Source organism: Microtus ochrogaster, unplaced genomic scaffold (genome assembly GCF_000317375.1).
Source record: "Microtus ochrogaster isolate Prairie Vole_2 unplaced genomic scaffold, MicOch1.0 UNK6, whole genome shotgun sequence".
Lineage (NCBI taxonomy): Eukaryota > Metazoa > Chordata > Mammalia > Rodentia > Cricetidae > Microtus > Microtus ochrogaster.
The window spans coordinates 32,211-47,006 of NW_004949104.1; the positions used below are offsets into that span (position 1 = coordinate 32,211).

A 14,796-nucleotide genomic window follows, 5' to 3' on the forward strand; every position below is an offset into this window, starting at 1 on the left:
GGGACTTAATCGGGGGAGGGGGAGGGAAATGGGAGGCGGTGGCGGGGAGGAGGCAGAAATCCTCAATAAATAAATAAATTTAAATAAAAAAAAAAAGATTTACCCAGCCAGTGCAGAAAATATGAACATGTAATTTTCTACTAGTATTAAATTTACCATTTGGAATTTTACAGCATTAAAAAAAAATACATTACCTAAAAATTTCAAGTAATCACTAAAAACAAGAAATAGGAAGCTATAGAAAAGAAGAAAAGTAGACATTTGGAAGAAGGAAGCTGGGAGGGATGAAGAATGTAAATGCAGAAACTGCTTCCCAATAAAAAATTCTGTGAACCTAGACTTTGGGAAACTACTACAAGGTTGAGCCAGATTGAGAAAGTTCTGTCAGCATGCAAAGTGCATTGAACAACATCTACTTTTAATAGAGTCACCACTAGCCTTGAAAAAAATGTGTTGAAGATCAAAAAATAAATAAATAAAAAAATAAAAAACAAAGAAAAAGATTAATACAAAAAAAAAGCTCTCGATATAGCCAAAATGAGCATGGAAACATTTAAAACTCTCACCTGTAAATAAATTCAAAGTACATGGTCAAGAGATAGAGAGATAGCACAACTGTTATGAGCACTTACTGTTAAAGGACCCAGCTCCCAGCACCATGTTAGGCAGCTAACAACAACTTGTAAGGCCAGCTCCAGGAGAGCCAAAGGTTTCTACTGGCCTCTGTAAGCCATCCCTACCACACACACACACACACACACACGCACGCACGCACGCACACACACACACACGCACGCACGCACACACACACGCACGCAAACAATAAGATGAAAATACACTGCTCCTACAACAAACTTCACACACTGGTGTCCTCTCAGTTCTGTAGATTCTAAGTCCCACACCATCTGCTCAGCAGGCTTAAAATCAAGGCATCAGAAGCACTGCATCCCCTTTCACAGGTCTTAGGAAGGAGTTCATTTCCAAGCCTTTTCTACTTCCTTCAGCGACCCACATCATGTGACTCTGGCCCTCTTCCACCTTGAATGCCAGGAGCACATCACCCTATCCTTATGTCCCATTTGTGACAGGCCTTGTCTGGCCACGCTGGGCCATGTGGGCATTTCAGGCTGATATCCCTCTCCCTCTCCCTCTCTCTCTCTGTCTCTCTCTCAAATAGATTGTTTTCCTCTCACAGAATACATCTCGATTACAGAACCCCTTCCCTCTGCTCCTCTCAGTTCCTCCCCACCTCCCCTCCAATCTAGGTCCACCCCCTTTCTATCTCTTACTAGAAAACAAACAGGCTTCTAAGGGATAATAAAAATATATATAGTAAGCACAAAACACTGACCCATTCATCCACACACTCGGGAAGTCATAAGATATACACAAAGGACCTGTTTCAATGGCTGGAGCCTCCAGTTAATCTCTTCATCTTAACTACAGCTAGTTACAACCTTAATTGCCCTTTGCCACACTCTCGCAGGTTCTGGGAGTTAGAACGTGCCTTTAGAGGTCCCATTCTGGCCTACAATAGTTCTATATATAATTTTCCATTAGCCAAAATTTGCATATTGTCATTCAAACAGTAACCAGGGTTCTCATAATGACTTGAAATAACAGAAGTGGTTTCTTACTTAAACATTTAAATAAATCATGGCCAGAACAGGATCAAACAGCACAACTTTTACCATAAACAGCTGTAAACTCAACTCACCCTCTCTAGCTTTTCAGGTGTAAGTTCTTCCTTATGACCGCTGGCAGTTTCTTCTTCTTCTTCTCTTTTTTTCTTTTGATGTTTCTGTTGACGTTCCCTTTCTATGTGCTTTCTCTCTTCTTCTAACATAGCCTTTTTCTGGGCTCTTCTTTGCTTGCTAAGCATTTTCTTCAGTTCTTTGGCTGACAGGATTTCTATAAATATTCAAATGTGTAAAACATGATCACTCCCATTTTATGTTTTGCCTTTTCTATAATATATACGATCAATATAGTTTTCTTTTAGGAAGGGATGGAGGTAACTATGTAAAAGGTTTTAGAAAAGTATATTCCTATGGCTAGCCAAACACAGCACACAAGAAGTAGCCTATAAATGCTGGTTGCATTAATAACTAAAACTACTTAGCTCAACCCTGCCTCTGTCAAGTTGATACAACCTCCAATAACCTGGGAAGAGTCTCAATAAGGACCCGTCTAGACGAGGTTGGCCTATCAGTGTATCTGTGGGAAACTGTCTTGGTTATGTTAACTGATGTGGGAAGAGAAACACCATTTCCTGGGCTTGGGTCCCGTACTGTATTATAAAGGAGAAAGGGCTGAGCACTGTATATATGCAGACATCCTTGCTGCTCCTGACTGTGGACTGTGAACAGTTGCTCTAGGTTCCTGCTGCCTTGGCTCCCCTGCTATGATGGATCCCAACATGGATACAGTTCCATCACTTGCTTTCGTCAGGACGGTTTATCACAACTGGAAAACAAACATAGTCTCCTATACAATAAATAACAGGAAAATCACTTTATCCCCCTCAGTTTCAAGTCATAAAACATGTACCAAGTGTTTCAAGGGTGAGAGACTGTAGCCAATAAAACCTATACTACTTCCGAGCTACTATGTACTGGGCCTCCATTTAACATTGGCAGTCCAGTGAGTGAAATATAACAGAGGCATTCTCACTGTCACTAAGGCAAATATCACAAGTTGTAAGAATGTGTATTTTTCCTGAAGTATTCAAAGCTTTTAAATTTGTAATTAAAAAACATTTATTAGACTGGGTAGTGGTGACACATGCTTTTAATCCCAGCACTCAGGAGGCAGAGGCAGGTGGATTTCTTGAGTTTGAGGCCAGCGTCTGGTCTACAGAGTGAGTTCTAGTACAGTCAGGGCAACATAGAGATACAAAACAAAACAAAAACATTGTGCTCGTGGTGGGAGAGGTAAAGAGGTTAAGACTGGAGGGGAGGTGTGCCCTAGTGCATGTGTGAAGGTCAGAGGTCAACCTTATAGAATTGGTTCGCTCCTTCTACCTTTACTAGGGTTCCGGGAACCAAACTCAGATCATGAGGTTTGTATGGTAAGAATTTTATCTGCTGAGCCATCTCACAAGCCTCAAAAGTGTTTTTTTTTTTTTTAATTACTACTTAAAGAAAAGAAAATAGTCCACAGACATTTATGTTCTTTCTTAACTGATGTTACTGAAAACAAAATCAAGACAGACAGCTTGATGCTGTGGCACATCCCTGTAACTCCATTTAGGAGGCTAAGGCAGAAAAATCAAGAATTTGAAGGCAGCTGGGCAGAAAGACTGGGGGGTAGGAGGAGGCATGCAAGTCGTCTCATTGGGTTGACCGAGATATATCTGCTAAAGAACATCAGCCCTGACTTTATTTGAAGTCTCCCAGACTTTTTCCTAATGTATCAATAGCCAATACTGTCTTCTCATCCATTTTACAACATACTCTTTTATTGTTAATAGCTGTACAAACATAGGGTGAGACAAGACAATCTGATATGGTATATAGTGCATAACTGAGTTAACCTTTTCTTTCTTTTTGCTTTTGTCAAAACAAGATTTTCTCTGTACCTAGCTGTCTTGGAACTCACTCTGTAGACCAGGCTAGCCTTGAACTTAAGGATCTGCTTGTGTCTGCCTCCTGAGTGCTAGGGTTAAAGATGTGCACTACCACCGCCCAGCTAACATTTTTTATATCCTTAATCATTTGTTGATAATTTTCCTATGCAATATGTTAATATCTGATAATATTCTGAAATTTAGTATATTTTTAAAATCTTTTCATTACCTGAATTTATGTCTTGTTGCTTGCTTTCACTGGTTAAAGGGTTATCATGTAATTTCAAATATATTTCAATTGCTGATCTAGCAGCCTTGAAATAAAAGGTGTGTCTTCTGAGAGTATCTTCTAATCTCAAGAGGTCAACATAAGCACGAAGGGTCATCTTTCTCATGCAGTATGTATGGAAGTCAAATTGATCATCGGTTATCTCAAAAAAATGCTTAAAAACAAAAACCACAAGATTATCCCTTACATTTATGACAATAACCTCTACCTTTTAAAAGAAAATTACAGAAATCCCCCAACAATACAGTCACAGTTGCACATGGTTGCCCTTTCCAATGTTAACACAAAAGGCATCAAGTTTTCTGCACTCAACCTAAAGTGTCTTTTTCACAGCTGCACTATGCTGACCACACCTGATCCCAATTTAAAGGGCTGTCCTATAATCCACCCTATTTCCTCCTATCATAGTTTGTGATGACCCTCTACGCTGACAAGACAAGTATCAGGTCATCTTTTAAACCTGTCAATGTAGTTCTCCTCTGTCCTCCAATAAAAAGCAAAGGCAAGAACTAAACACAACTTGGAAACTGACTCCACGCAGGCTCACAAATCTAACCCATCTACCCCTCCCTGACCTGCTGTGAGGGCAAGACTCACTGTTTGTAAGCCTCCTTCCTAACAGCACAGAATCCACCAGGTGAGGCAGAGCTTGTCAATAGGGCATGTGAACAAGTCTTTTATTTCTCAGTGCCTTAGTGATTTCATCTAAATTATGAATACATCTATACAGTCAGTTTCTTAACACGATTGTTCAAGCAACCTGTTTTAAAGTTTATCCTTATTAGTAGAGTGCTATCAAAGACAGCATTATTTATGACTTTTCCCTATGAAGAAGCCCCATTAACATACCCATATTCCATAAAATTTTAAACCTTAAGTCATAAGGGCTTCCTAACAAGTGCAATGCTTTCATCTAATTTCCAAAGGAATCACACCCCACCCACAAAAGGTTAAGTAGTAGTTCCTTTCATAAAAAGAAAACAATTCACCTCTTATCTACACAAAGCAATTTTATAATTTAGTTCTCTCCCTGAAACATATTTATACCTCTGCTTCCCCACTCCGCTTTGGCTTCTCCAAATTCATATACAAAATGAAGTACTCCATATTCCCTTGGGGGAAAGAGGGTGCTGAGGGTGGTCTAGCAACTCACTGTGCAGAGGATATATTAGCAATTGTTCCTAATCACTTGATATTTTCAGTCATCTTGGTAATGAGAAACATGTTATATATACAGAATCACACTAAATACCTAAGAGTTTAAGAGAAGAATTCCAAGACGAATAAAAGTAAAACATGGAGACAAGAAACAGATAAAAATAAATATTACATATTAGTTCAGTTATTAGAAAATTATGTCTAATGACATATTTGAAAATTGAATTTTCCCAATGAGATAAATTAATAACATTAATTTATTTTTTTAAATCAAAGGCTAACATATTTCAAAAAGTTATCAGTACTTTTCCTTAAGGTAAACCAAGGTGACATAAGGATAATACATTAAAATTAAACACAGTTGGCTAAGGGAAACAGAAAGGCTAAGTTCTAGAACATACAGTACGATGAAAACATTTACGGGACTACAAGACTTTATTTAGGTTGAGAAACACATGAAAAGGAGATGACGAGCTTCCAAAGCTATTCCTAGAAATATCAGTAGACATGGATTTCAATCCCATTTTAGAAGTCATCTGAAACCACACTCAATCCACCTCTATCAGTAACAGCCCACAGGCTGCCTCTCTCCAGTTGATGTCTTTATAAAGTGGGCGACCAACTTAGCCCAGTTTACCAGAAGCCATCTCGGTTTTTCCAGTGATCACACTGTGTCTTGGAGCCACTCGACCAAAGGCAAACCTGGGTGTTTATTTACTCCATATAGCTCCCAGTAGTTTTTTGGTTTTTTTTTTTTTAAAAAAAAAAGCTAGAAGCAATCAAAAAAAGCAGGATACTGCAATGGCATATGGACATTTGCTTTGGAATAAACACGGGCATTGCAGAATACTACATAACAACTAAAGAAATAACCTTCAACCCTTTCTCCCCTGCCTAGCAGACACTGCTGGCAAATGGTCAACAAAGCTAAGCTTGACCATGAACTTTGAAGCTAACACCTACTATACAGCAAGACCCTCTCTCAGCAAAACAAAACAAAAATTGGGCTTGAATTAAGACTAGCTGGCAAATAATTAAGAAAAGCCATCAAAGTTTTAGAATATGACTTTTTTCAGGAATTCTGAACGGCCTTCTCTTCTGGCCACTTTTCTGTCTGTCATCTCTCTGAATTCTTGGCTCAGACAAGTAAGAACGCACACAAAGGGGGAAAAATGCCTGCTCTTGAAAATGGTGACTAGATCAACTCAGGGAATACACAACCTTTTCCCGTCTAAAGGATCTGTTGTTATAAAGCATGTGATAACTTAAAGATACAACAGACTTTAGAAATCCCAAATTATACGAAGTTAGAAATGCATATTATATTATATACAATATATATTGCCCTGACCCAAATATTAACCAGCACACTAAAAGAGATCCCAGTGTTTTTAAAAAGACAAATAATTTAGAGTGTTGCTATGAATACAACCTTACAGTTAGTACTTTGAAAACAGTTGTTTTGTTTAATAAAACTTAAGCATCAGATTGGACTAGGCCACATGATCTTTAAATGATAATCTTAAAAATCTACTTAGAGGGTCACAATGAAGAAGACAGAAAGGGCATTCCAGAATGCTAAAATTTCAAATCCAGTTTCTAAGAAACCATAGCAGCATGTGAAAGCTAAAACTGCCTTCAATGAAAAAGTTCTTGATTAAAATCGTGAAAGCACAAAGACCTGCTCCTTAAACTTGCTTCTTAGCTTTATTTCTATTTAAAAAATAAAATGTAAAACTTTATTTATGACAGGTATTTACTTCCTTATTAAAGCATAAGAAGCCAGGTATAAAGTAACTTGGGTATGTAGTTAAGAAATCATCCCTGAAAGCTGGATGTGGTGGTGCACGCCTTCAATCTCAGCACTCAAGTGGCAGAGGCTGTCAGATTTCTATGAGTTTGAGGCCAGCCTAGTAGGAAAGTCAGTAATGCATGCATAGTAAGACCCTGTCTCAAAAACAAACAAACAAAAAAACCCCTAAACCTTTGAATTTTATACATTTTGTGGGCACGTGTATATGTGGGCATTCTTGTTGGTGTGGGAGAATATGACGTGTGTGTAGGTCAGAGAACAACCTCAGATATTCGTTCTCAGGTGCCTTTGGCTTTTGTTTGGCACAAGGTTTCTCACTAGCTGGGAATTTGCTAATGTTGGCCAGGCTAGCTGGCCCAGGAACTTCCAGGGATCCGCCTGTCTCTGCATTCATGTCACTGCTGGGATTACAGACACATACCATTCCACCTTGCTTTTCACAAGGGTTCTGAGGAGCCAAACTCAGGTCCTCATGCTTGCAAGGCAAGTGCATTTACTGAAGGGGCCATCTTCCCCAGGCCAAACTCTGTGTGTGTGTTTACTGCGTAGGTTCATGTTGAAACCAGAGGTTGAAACAGGATACTTCAAATCCTTTTTTTTTTTTTTTCCTTTTTAAGACAAGGTCTCTTACTGGACCTGGAACTCACTATTTCATCTAGACTGCCTAGCCAGATCCCAAGGGTCTGTCTGTCTCATCCCTTCAGTTGTGTGCTTCTATGCCTGTTGCTTTTCTTTTTTTTAAATCAGCGTTGGAGATTTAAACTCAGAATCTCACATATATACAACAAGAACTTTAACCACTGAGCCATCTCCCTTGTTCCTAAGCTTGAATACTGTTAAATCTTTCCAACGACATTATACATTTTCTTTAAATGTATTAAGCTTGTTAGATGTCAGTCATTAAGATATTTATTTATACTAAACACATTTCTACATACATGTAAAATGTTTATTATTTAAGCTTTTATTTTTAGTATAAATATAATTATTATAAGTGGCATAAGAAGTAGCTCTTTTCTTGTTTATGTTTCAGATTTTTCATAGAGTGAAATGCCAATAGCAAACTCTGAATAAGACAGTTAATTTTTTAATAAATATAATTAGGCCATATGACCAGAGAGTGATGATTTCTACATTTTAATCTCTGGTAATCAGTGTAATCCTTTCCCTTCAAAAATATTTTTAAATTAAATCATTTTTTGAACTAGAAGTAGTTTACCTAATATAAGAATTTCATTCATGCTACTCAGCCAAAGTCACTATAAACCTATGACACACACTAGCAAAAGATTTACTTACCACAGTCTGGGAATCTAGAAAATACTGCAAATCGTAAAGCAATACAGGTATCAACATTAAGAATGAGACTTAAGTCTGAGAAGTTTCAACTATAACAACCCTACGAACATTCACATTAAACTTCAGCAGGAAAACGAGGTTTCTACTTGCATCCTTGCTGAAAGTACTAATTCACAAGTGTTTAAAGAATTTATCTCTCATGACAACAGGAACACGAAATCTTTCTGTAACAAGCAGGAAGCCTTTGAAGTGGCAGACACTAGTGAGCACTAACATAAGCTACTGATATTCAGTATATTTTGCTGTTAGCTTTTGTTCTTTACTTCTGTGTAAGGTTTGTGTTCAAATATGTGTGTGATGGCATATACACATACATGGAGGTCAGAGGGCAAACGTGGTGTTAATGCTCACCTTCCACTTCGTTTTGTTTTCTTGGTTCATTTTCATTCACTTATTTTATGAGTATGAGTGTCTTGCCTGCATGTATGTTTGCATACCATGTGCATGTGTGTTGTCCATGAAGATCAGAAGATCCATCAGATACCCTGGAGTTAGAGTCAAGGATGGCTGGTTATAAGTCACCATGTGGATGCTGGGAACCAAATGTTCCGTCCTCTGCAGGAGCAAGTGCTCTTAACTGCCAAGCCATCTCTCCAGTCCATCCACCTTGTTTGACAAGGGTCTCTCTTGCAGTTTGTGCACTCCAGGCTGTCCATAAGTGCCAAGGGATTTTCCTGCTTCTGCCTCATCTCCACCTTCCAACTCACCATAGGAATCCTGGGACTACATGCACACACCACCACGTTCAGGTGCTATGGACTCCAGGGATCTGAAGTCAAGTCACTAGGCTTGAACAAGCACATTTATTCACCGACCTGCCTCCTGTCCCTTTTTTGTTGTGACAGGGTCTCACTATGTCACCTAGGTTGACCTTGAATACCACTTGCAATTCAGACTAGCCTCAAACTTAGGAGCCTCCTGAGTTCTGGGATTACAGGCCTACAACTCCAGCCCCAACTCTGTTCCACAATTTCACCACAGAAATAGAAGCCTGATTTAAACTATAATGTTTGAATATTTAACATATAATCCAAAAGGCTTTGATTCTCAAAGAGAAAATGAGAAGTCTTTCCCCTAGAAATACAAGTTTAAAGGACAGGAGAAACAAAAACAAAACAAAGCAAATCTTAGTGATTTCTATAAAAGTTCTGGTATAATCCTAGTTCCAGCTCCCATCAAAAGCCACCCCCTAAGACAGAGCCTTCCTCCGGGTAACCTCCGAAGTTTCACATGGGAGGAAGGCCAAAGTGACTGCCACGGTGCAGACATCAGGCTCACCTGACTACGATGCCTGTGGTTTTATACTGCGTCAGCAGGGGAAGAGTGGTGCCGAGTGCCCCACAACTGAGGGCTGCTGAGGACTGCCTCAGGGGTGCATTTGCGGCTCCTTTCCTCCTGTGGTCCATGTAGAAGGAGAGTGCTTCAGAGATGACAAAGAACAGGAAAACAAAAATTCACACAAAGGAAAAGAAAAATGCCCTCACTAAGGCATGTCATACACAAAATTCTCAATGTAAGCAATAGTCTGCAAACTGGCCAGCTGATGCACAGGGTACCAATGTGAGACAAACATCCTGGGAAGACGAACTGGAGAGAGGCTGACTGTGGACCAGATCCTGATGTTTAAGGGGGAAAGATGTTGTCACCTGCTGTGTGTCCTCCTGGGCTGCTGATGAAAATTAAATAATGGCCAGATGAGGGAAGAGAAAATGTGAATGTACGTCAATCACAGTACAAACTGATTTACTAAACTAGTTTTCCTTTTCTCTTTAAAAAAAAAAACATAAACATGTCAAAAGTGTCAAAGAAGTAGTCGTTCACTGCGCACTGCTCACAACAGTAGTTAAGGAACTGTTTTCAAATGAAGCTGTCACAGTTAGTCAGAAGAGGCAGATGATCCAGTGTAGACATGTACCTGCTTTCCTTGTCACTTACAGAAGAAACTAGAACCTATGTCTAACAACTCACCCTTTCCACTTCATGGCATTTTTTCAAGGCATCCCCGTATCTCCCAAGGCGCTGGTAGGCCGAAATGCATTCCGTCTCAAACCACATACACTGCATTTCATTTAGACTTTCCATGGCAGAGGTTCCTTCCTGAAATGGAAACTCGCATAAATGTATGGCAGCAAGCAATTAAACAGACCCCCCAAATCACATTACTTTGTAATTTTTATTTATTTGTATTTGGTTTTTTGAGACAGGGTTTCTCTGTGTAACTTTGGAGCCCGCCCTAGAAATTAGCTCTTGTAGACCAGGCTGGCTTCTAACTCACAGAGATCCACCTGCCTCTGCCTCCCAAGTGCGGGGATTAAAGACATGTGCCATCACTCCGGCCTCCTTAGTGGTTTTAAACTATGAAGTTTTACTTATTCAGCTCCACTGGGGTGTTCACCACTTTGTGCAGAACAAACTTCAAATTACTAAAGCTATTTTTAAGCATCGAAGATCTTATTTTAACAGTAGTCCTATGAATATTGCCTGTCTTCTTTCCACTTCCTTCCTGCTATTTAACACTTGATGACTCAAGGTCACTGTTACATCGTATTTCTTAGTAACGGTTTCAGGTTCTCAATCTCCTTCTATGGGTTAGGCTGAGCGCGGTCACTTTCTTTGCGCAGTCACTTGGGAGGCAGAGGCAGGTGGATCTCACACATCTGAGCTTAAGAGCATCTGCTGCTTCACTGTGAGTCTTCCACTTCACAAGCTCTCCTGTGTCACACGCTATTAAACCAAGTGACACCAAACATGGTGGTGCATGCCTATAATCCCAGCACCTGGGAGCCTGAAGCAGGAGAATTCTGAGTTCAAAACCAGTCTGGGTTCAACACACAGCACCACAGAAAACTGGGCACGGTGGCACAAATTTGTAGTTCTAGCACTCAGAAGGCAGACAGGAGAATCAGAAGTTCAAAATCATCTTCCCTACATAGTAAATTTTAGATCATCTTTGGCTACCGGAGGCTGCCTCAAAAAGCTAAATAAATAACCAAAAAGATGCTCAAAGTATAAAAAGAGATACAGAGAAAGTTTGGAGAACAGTCTATCAATAACACAGAAATATCAAGAGACAGAATACCTAAAAAGGTCAGGCAGAGTTGGCACATGCCTTTAATCCCAGCACTTGGGAAGCAAATCTCTATGAATTCAAGGCCAGCCTGGTCTCTATGAATTCCAGGACAGCCAGGACTTCATAGAGAAACCTGAAGAAAACAACAACAACAACAATAACAAAACAAAACAAAAAGAAAAACCACCCAAAAAGAATTAAAATTTTTTTAAATATGCCTCCTTGCTTCTTTAGGGAAAAAAAAAAAGCTTCCTCTCTAAACATGAAGAACATTTCTGTAAACTAAATTGACTCCTGCTGCATTTCCTTCAAACATCTGATTTGTTTTCTATATTTAACTCTTTGGTCCCTCTGAACTGGTATATGTGCAATGTAAGACAGGGACACCATTTAATTTTTCAACATAAATGCCCACCTCAGCAATTTTATCTTTAATTTTAAAAGTGCTTCTTTCAAGTTTCCAAATATATTTGAACCAATCTTCAGGCCTTCTGTTCTGTTCTATGGACCTGTAATTTTAATCAAAACCAAGTATCATGTCTATTCTATTAGGACACTATTACAGAAGGGACGATAAAAGAAGAAGATATAGGACAAGTATTTAGACAAACAATTTTTAGACAACTTAAATTCTAAAATGTCACAGAAAATACACAGAAAGAACTCTGAGCAATTCTGAAGATGATTTAATAGAGAACTAAAGAGAAGTCATAAGTTATAAAGGAGACAAATTTGTAATACAAACTAAATTTTTAAAGTTTATTTATCTTAAAACAGAGTCTTACTATGCAACCCTGACTAGCCTGAACCTTGCTATGAAGATCAATTCAGCCCTGAACTCACAGAGATTGGCCTGCTTCTGCCTCCTCGAAGCTGGGACTAAAGGTGTACATCAGCACACCCAACACAAAGTGAATTTGGCCAGAGAACCAGGGTTCAGTGGCCAGCATCCACACTGATCAGCTCACAACCACCTCTGACTCTAGCTCCAGGAGCTCTGATATCCTCCTCTGGACATCTTGGGTGCTTGCATTCACACCCACATGCATGCCACCACCACAGTAAGAAACCATATTTGGAACATGGACAAAATGGGATTTTTTTTTAAAGGAATTCTTATGAATTTCAATGATAAACTTAACAAACCATCATAGAACTTCAATTTTAATTCAGATAATTATATACTTATATATGCTCTTCCCTACCCTTGTGAACTTGGAGCACATTTCCTCTGCTTCTTTTATCATATTTGCTCGAAGCATGTATTTTGCACATTTGGAATTGATGAATCGATCAGCTGTGTCCAAAGACTGTGCTTCATCCATCCACTTTGCAGCTTCTTTGAGATTACCTATATGCTACAGGAGGAGAGGTGTTAGAGAAATGTGCTTAGAGAACATGGGTGCCATAGAAATGGGAAAGAAATATAAATGAAAACAGGTTAGAAATTGGACATGATGTGATCAGTTTACCTAGAAAACTAGGTGATTATGAATCCACTTACTAAGAACTGAACCAAATGACTAACATGGTTATACAATAAAGAATTCCTTAGGATTATTAGAATATAGAAAAAAATTATCAGAGAATTTTAGGAGTTACTGCTACTTCAGCTTAAAAAAAATGACTCAATTCCAACCACACAAAAATCAAGATTAAGATCTTACCTTGTAAATTTTTGCTTTTATGTAGAATAATTCTATCAGAGTTGGAGTACTAGCAATCACAGTATTAATATACTCCAAAGCCAGCAAATACTGTCCAAGTTTATCAAAGTGCTGTGCCAGGAAATACTGGACCCAGAGTAGAGTTGTTGGGGGTTCCTTTTCCCCATTCTCTGCAAGCAAACAAATATTAAATTGTTACAGGAATACTAAGTAGAGCAAACCTACATGCTTTATCTTCCTAATTCAGATTGAAATCAGCTATTATTACTAAGAACAAAAGCTCAGAAAAAACAATCAGTCTATCAGAAAGAGGCATGACTCCATGGCATCAAGTTCAAAAGGAAACAGCCATATAGAAGAATAAAATCTCCAAATAAATAGTGCCAGAGAAGAATAATTTATCTAATTGTATGAGGTCTCCCGACAAAAACAAAATGCAGTGAGCCAGAAAAATAATCAAAGAGGGTAACTTGGAGCAGAGATTACCTACCTATCACTGCAGGATTTCAGCAGAAGAAAAACTTATGCACTGCCACCTGTGCAAAATATGTATGCTAGCAAATATGACACAAGAAGCAGAGGGATGAGTTCTAAGTTCACACAAGTTATCTCAGAAGTGTGCAATTGTCTCAAGTAGCATATTATAAGCTTTAGCACAGCCAGAGCATCATCAAAGTGAAGAATATGACTCGAAAAATATACCCCAGTGAGACAATACCCCTGATATACCTACCATAAATCTAAGATTAGAGTACCACAGCCCAAAGTTAGCTAACAATAGCAGCCACATACATACATTATCTGAGCTCTATTCTGCTTCCAATCCTGTACTGAAGAAGCTACCAAAATGGACTGCAGAATGGCAGATGTGTCTACAGTGAGGCAGAGTGAATTACCTGTATTCTATCAACAGAAGATATGTAGGCAACTAAACAAATGACAAGACAATAAATAGTGTGAATACACTGAAGCATAAACTAGAAAGCTGAGACAGGCTGAATAAGAATAGCCCCTAACAGACTCATATACTTAAATGCTTGGTCCCCAGTGTACAGAACCATTGGAAAAGAATGCGAAGGTTAGAGAAGTTTGACACTGGAATCTGGCTTTAAGGTTGCAAAGCCCACGCCATTTCCAGTTAGTGCTCTCTGCCTAGTGCTTATGGATCTAGACATAAACTTTCAGCTGCTGCTCCAGCACTGTGCCTGTCTACCTGCTGACATGCTCCCTGTCATGATGGACATGGATTCTAACCCTCTGAAACCATGAATCCCTATGTTTTAAAGTTACCTTGGTCATGGTGTCTTATCATGGCAAGAGAAAAGTAACTAGGGAAAATGCAGACAAGGCCAAAGAATCAAACATTTATCTTTCATAAACACTATCTAATTCAGGAGGCCAAAGTATATGAAAGAAGATTCTTTAAAATAATTTCAGAACTAGAGTTATAAATCCATGGCTTAACACTTGCACGAGGCCCTGGGTTCAACCTATAGCCTGTTCTGCTCTGCTAACAGATGAGGAGCAAGAATGAAATGAGGGATCTAGAAACTGTTACTCAAAGATTGCCAAAATCCTTAGGTCAGAGGTCCAGAGGAGCTTTTTAACAGGCACATTGGCCTGATAAGAAACCCTGATCAATGCCAGCACCAGAGAGATAACCAGAGAGTGTCAAGCACAAAGCACCACCTGTGAAGTATTCAAACAGATCTCAAATCTATTCATCTCACTACCAATGCTACATGAAATAGGAAAGACAGAGAAAAACACACAATGATACCAAAAGAAAGCAGCCAGCCAAATCTAAAGTATAGGGAACTCTACAAAACAAATGAGCTTTTAACAAAAGGCATTTCTTTGTTGGGTTTTTTT

At 39.0% G+C, this 14,796-nt stretch overlaps 1 protein-coding gene across 1 annotated transcript in view; it reads right to left on the minus strand.

Moving 5' to 3' along the window:
• Naa16 (N(alpha)-acetyltransferase 16, NatA auxiliary subunit) overlaps positions 1 to 14,796 on the minus strand; it is a 54,740-nt gene that overhangs the window by 11,606 nt on the left and 28,338 nt on the right. Inside the window, exons 11-15 of the mRNA XM_005366039.3 lie at positions 12,925 to 13,094; positions 12,463 to 12,615; positions 10,156 to 10,284; positions 3,798 to 4,011; positions 1,718 to 1,911 (exon numbers count right to left, since the gene is read on the minus strand). Coding sequence (XP_005366096.1) covers positions 1,718 to 1,911; positions 3,798 to 4,011; positions 10,156 to 10,284; positions 12,463 to 12,615; positions 12,925 to 13,094 — 860 coding nt within the window. The remainder of the gene's footprint in view (positions 1 to 1,717; positions 1,912 to 3,797; positions 4,012 to 10,155; positions 10,285 to 12,462; positions 12,616 to 12,924; positions 13,095 to 14,796) is intronic.